Genomic DNA, 3933 nt, shown 5'->3' on the forward strand with positions numbered 1-3933 from the left:
TGAATGATTCAGTGATAAAATCAGTGACTTGCCGCCACCTGCTGGCAGTTTTAGTTTAATTTTTAAAGTATCTTTTCTGTTATTTAAATCATTTAATATTTCTATATTCAAAATGTTATATTTAAAACATAAACCTCAACATGAATTTATGAATTTAATTGCACTCCTGCCGCATCTGAGCCTCATTAAACGTCTGAAAATACACATACAAGCCACTTTTGTGTTCTTCTGTTCCACCTCTGTAGTACAAAAGCATATCTTAAATACCAATTTCATTTGATCGGTAACTTATTCTTATTCTACTTGTTTTTATTCTGTTGTTTTAATTAAAAATGTTAAAAAGCTTATAAATACTTTTTTTTTTTTTTTTTTTAATTTGACATAAAAGATGACACTTTTAATAAAGTTAGAAAAATGCCATTACAAAGGTAAAAACAAAATTCCCTGTAAATCACTTTAAGGAGTCAAATATCACCTCGTAATGGGAAGGTTAATTTTTGATCAGAATTTTTGATTATTGATTAGAAGGTGCTCCTAAATTTTTGACCGTGCTCCTAAATTTTTTTGATTAGGAGCATATGCACTCCTAAAAAGTAAAGTAAGCGTAGAGCCCTGAAATAACTAATTAAACAGTCTGGTCTATATGTATTGGTTTATTATTATAAATAATGAAAGAATACCAGCTACAGAGCACCTCTAACTTCACATTAACTTTATGCTGGACGCCTGAATTCAGTGTATGACGAATTATAGTTGAATCTGTGTACTATTATTCAGTTTCCAGTGAACAATCATGCGTAAGCCAACCATGAGTCAACGAAAGCACAGTAAGCCGTGAGCGTCTGAGACTGCAACCTCATCCTGAAGGGTGGAAACTGTATATACGTACCGAGTTTCTCCACGAGTTTGAGCATCACACCGCCGATGTGGATTTCCCCGGTGACTCTGAGAGACACGTCCCTGTTGAGGTCAGTGACATGCATCTTCAGCTCCCAGGTCCCGTCTGCGTAGCAGCCATCCGGCATCCGTATACCGTCCAACGCCATCCTATAGAAACAGCATCAAAACCATTATGATCTGTCAACTTCAGCAACAAGTGGCCTACAGGCTAAATCAAAGCAAAGCTCTTCAGACTGAAATACAGATCTCAAAAGCTAGTCAGCTTCCCACCTAGACAACATTTTGGACATTACAGGGTGCACTTATGATGCTCTCCAGGTAGGCAGCACACTACTTTTTGAGCAAACAGCAATATACACAATGCAAACAGAATAGTTTGTTAGTAGTCTATTATTTTTCTATTCTATCTGTTTTCTTTTTATTCAGTATATGATTTAAAAAACAACCTTGCTACTTATACTGCGTTAAGCTAACTGAGACTTGTTATAGCACTTGCATATCATTGCTCTTTTGTTGATTTTGATTGCTTCCATTGTCCTCATTTGTAATGAAAAAATTTGCAAATGTATAAATAAATAAACCTCTTTAGCGCTGAAAAATGGATAATAGTATTAGAATAATTAAATATTAGACATCATACATTAGATATGAATAGTTTATTTGCAAAAACAGATAACTCCGTTTTTAAAATTGTCACAAATCGTGTTTTTTTTTTTTATTATGTTATCATGTTTTTATTTTGTTTTGTTAGTTTGACTGCAGTTTGATTGAGATTAATTGGAATGCACAATGAAAAAACATGACTTTTGAAAATTGTTAAAAACGGAGTTATCTGTTTTAGCAAACGAACTCTTCTTTGGAACAAGTTAATTTAATTTTTAAAATTGTCACAAATCGTGTTTTTTTTTTTTATTATGTTATCATGTTTTTATTTTGTTTTGTTAGTTTGACTGCAGTTTGATTGAGATTAATTGGAATGCACAATGAAAAAACATGACTTTTGAAAATTGTTAAAAACGGAGTTATCTGTTTTAGCAAACGAACTCTTCTTTGGAACAAGTTAACGTTACACAGAAACGTTCGTCATGCCATTTAAACTGAATAGAATTTATATTATTTCTAGAAGCCTGTGCGAACTAAAGTTGTTAAATCCTACCAGCCGTCTAATTTAATAAATCGCAATAAAATGTCACACTGGAGGTCATGATGGTTGTAGTTTAGTGAAATTAAACCTGTAGCTCCAGCAACTAACGGTCAACTCTGAGCTAGGGCTCTGATGACGTCAGCAGCCCCGCTCCAAACGCCAACTAAATAAAGACAGCCAGGTCAATGAGAGAAAACACACCGAAACCACTGAGAAAGTTACAGTTCGCTCGCTTTCTGGTTGAATACGAGCATACGTTTTCGAAGCCAAGTGAGCAGCAAGGTTTGAGGAGCGCAACAGAGAGATTTTTATTCAGAGTTGCGCCAGACAAATCCTGAGAGCCTGGGTGAAATCATAGCGTTCACTAACCTTCACAAATACGCCGAAACAAATCCGCAAAACACCACTTCAGTTCCCAGAACTTCAACAGGCTACGCGTTTTCTTTCCTTCGACCGCGTATTTAATCCAATCATGAGGAAGGTTCCCAAAAGGAAAAAGAAAAATCGCCAAAGTCCAGCGGCGGAGCTCCTGAAGGGTTTTGCGTTAATGGAGTCCAGTGGTCTCTCTCTCTCTCTCTCTCTCTCTCTCTCAGACACACACACACACACATACACATCCAATCATGAGGAAGGTTCCCAAAAGAAAAAAGAAAAATCGCCAAAGTCCAGCGGCGGAGCTCCTGAAGGGTTTTGCGTTAATGGAGTCCAGTGGTCTCTCTCTCTCTCTCTTCCCGCCCTCAGATTACGTCACTCAAGCTCCGCTCGCGCTTTCCATCATCACTTCATGACGTGTTCCTTCTAAATAACGGACGTCAGGTATTTTTTTATTATTTAATTTAAATTATATCGTTAAAAATCAGCAAAGCGTTTTGCTTCTTTTTCTTTGTAACTGTTTTAAGAAAGAACGCTTGTATCGTTGAGAACATTATCAGACCTTCCTGTAAATGTGTGAAATTCAAAAAAGAACAAATTAAATGCAAATTAAAGTAAATGTGAAGCCAGCTAACAGGGAACCTGGCGAGGTCCTCTCTGCTCTTTATTGGTGTTCTTAACCGTTCTTAAAAGCACAAAACATTGTTTTTACATCGTTCAGTTAAGACTTTTTTCCTGAAACGTACTTGGACGTTCACCTAACATGTTTTAACGTTACTGTTTCAGATTCAAAAGTAGCCTTACATCCCCATGATGTTTGCAAAATTATAAAATGAAACGTTCACATAACCAAAACAAAAACATAAAAAACTAGACGTTTTGAACGTTCAGAGAGCATTCAGAAATAACGTTTTCATAACTTAATGGAAACGTTATCAAAACGTTCTTAGAACATATTTTATTTTTGAGAGCAACGTTTTCATGCAACGTTTTTTTTCCTGAAATGTTTTGGACATTCACCTAACTAATCAGATTACTTTTTTCAAGTAACGAGTAAAGTAACGCATTACTAATCAGTTAACAGTAATAAACACAACACACACTTAGTGTTTCAAAGCTTTTCTGCGGGAGTAAATCCAAGAGTTAACAGGCCATCTGGAATATTATTTGACTACAGGGGTGAAGGCTATAGTAGCTAACTGCCTTTTATGGGAATAAAATGTTGTAAGATACCTGTATGGTCGACTATAAGTTCTTTTACAAGTAAAATATACTCTAAATAAGCCCTTTAGTATAGCTATCTATCTATTCTCCTTCCCTGCTCATCTGATTTCATGTTTACTATAGATACTGTAGAATTTTTTATCATCATCATGTGAAGTTGCTTGTGAAGTCAGTTAATAGTATACAGTATTTTACAGCTGACATAAAACCTATATGCTATTTCAGATGTGTGGGGGGGGGGGGGGGGGGAAAAAAAAAAAAAACAGAAAAAAAAAAAAAAAAAAAAAAAAAAA

The 3933-nt window shown here is 35.4% G+C and overlaps 1 protein-coding gene across 3 annotated transcripts in view; it reads right to left on the reverse strand.

Moving 5' to 3' along the window:
- The window catches only part of LOC107752717 (FERM domain containing kindlin 2), a 73072-nt gene extending 70450 nt beyond the window's left edge, over positions 1 to 2622 (reverse strand). For all 3 annotated transcript variants that reach the window (XM_016568740.1, XM_016568739.1, XM_016568741.1), the window contains exons 1-2: positions 2414 to 2622; positions 890 to 1047 (exon numbers count right to left, since the gene is read on the reverse strand). In XM_016568740.1, coding sequence (XP_016424226.1) covers positions 890 to 1046 — 157 coding nt within the window. In that variant the 5' untranslated portion in view covers position 1047; positions 2414 to 2622. The remainder of the gene's footprint in view (positions 1 to 889; positions 1048 to 2413) is intronic.
- Positions 2623 to 3933: the final 1311 nt, after the last annotated feature.

Source organism: Sinocyclocheilus rhinocerous, unplaced genomic scaffold (assembly GCF_001515625.1).
Source record: "Sinocyclocheilus rhinocerous isolate Xijiao unplaced genomic scaffold, SAMN03320098_v1.1 scaffold321, whole genome shotgun sequence".
NCBI lineage: Eukaryota > Metazoa > Chordata > Actinopteri > Cypriniformes > Cyprinidae > Sinocyclocheilus > Sinocyclocheilus rhinocerous.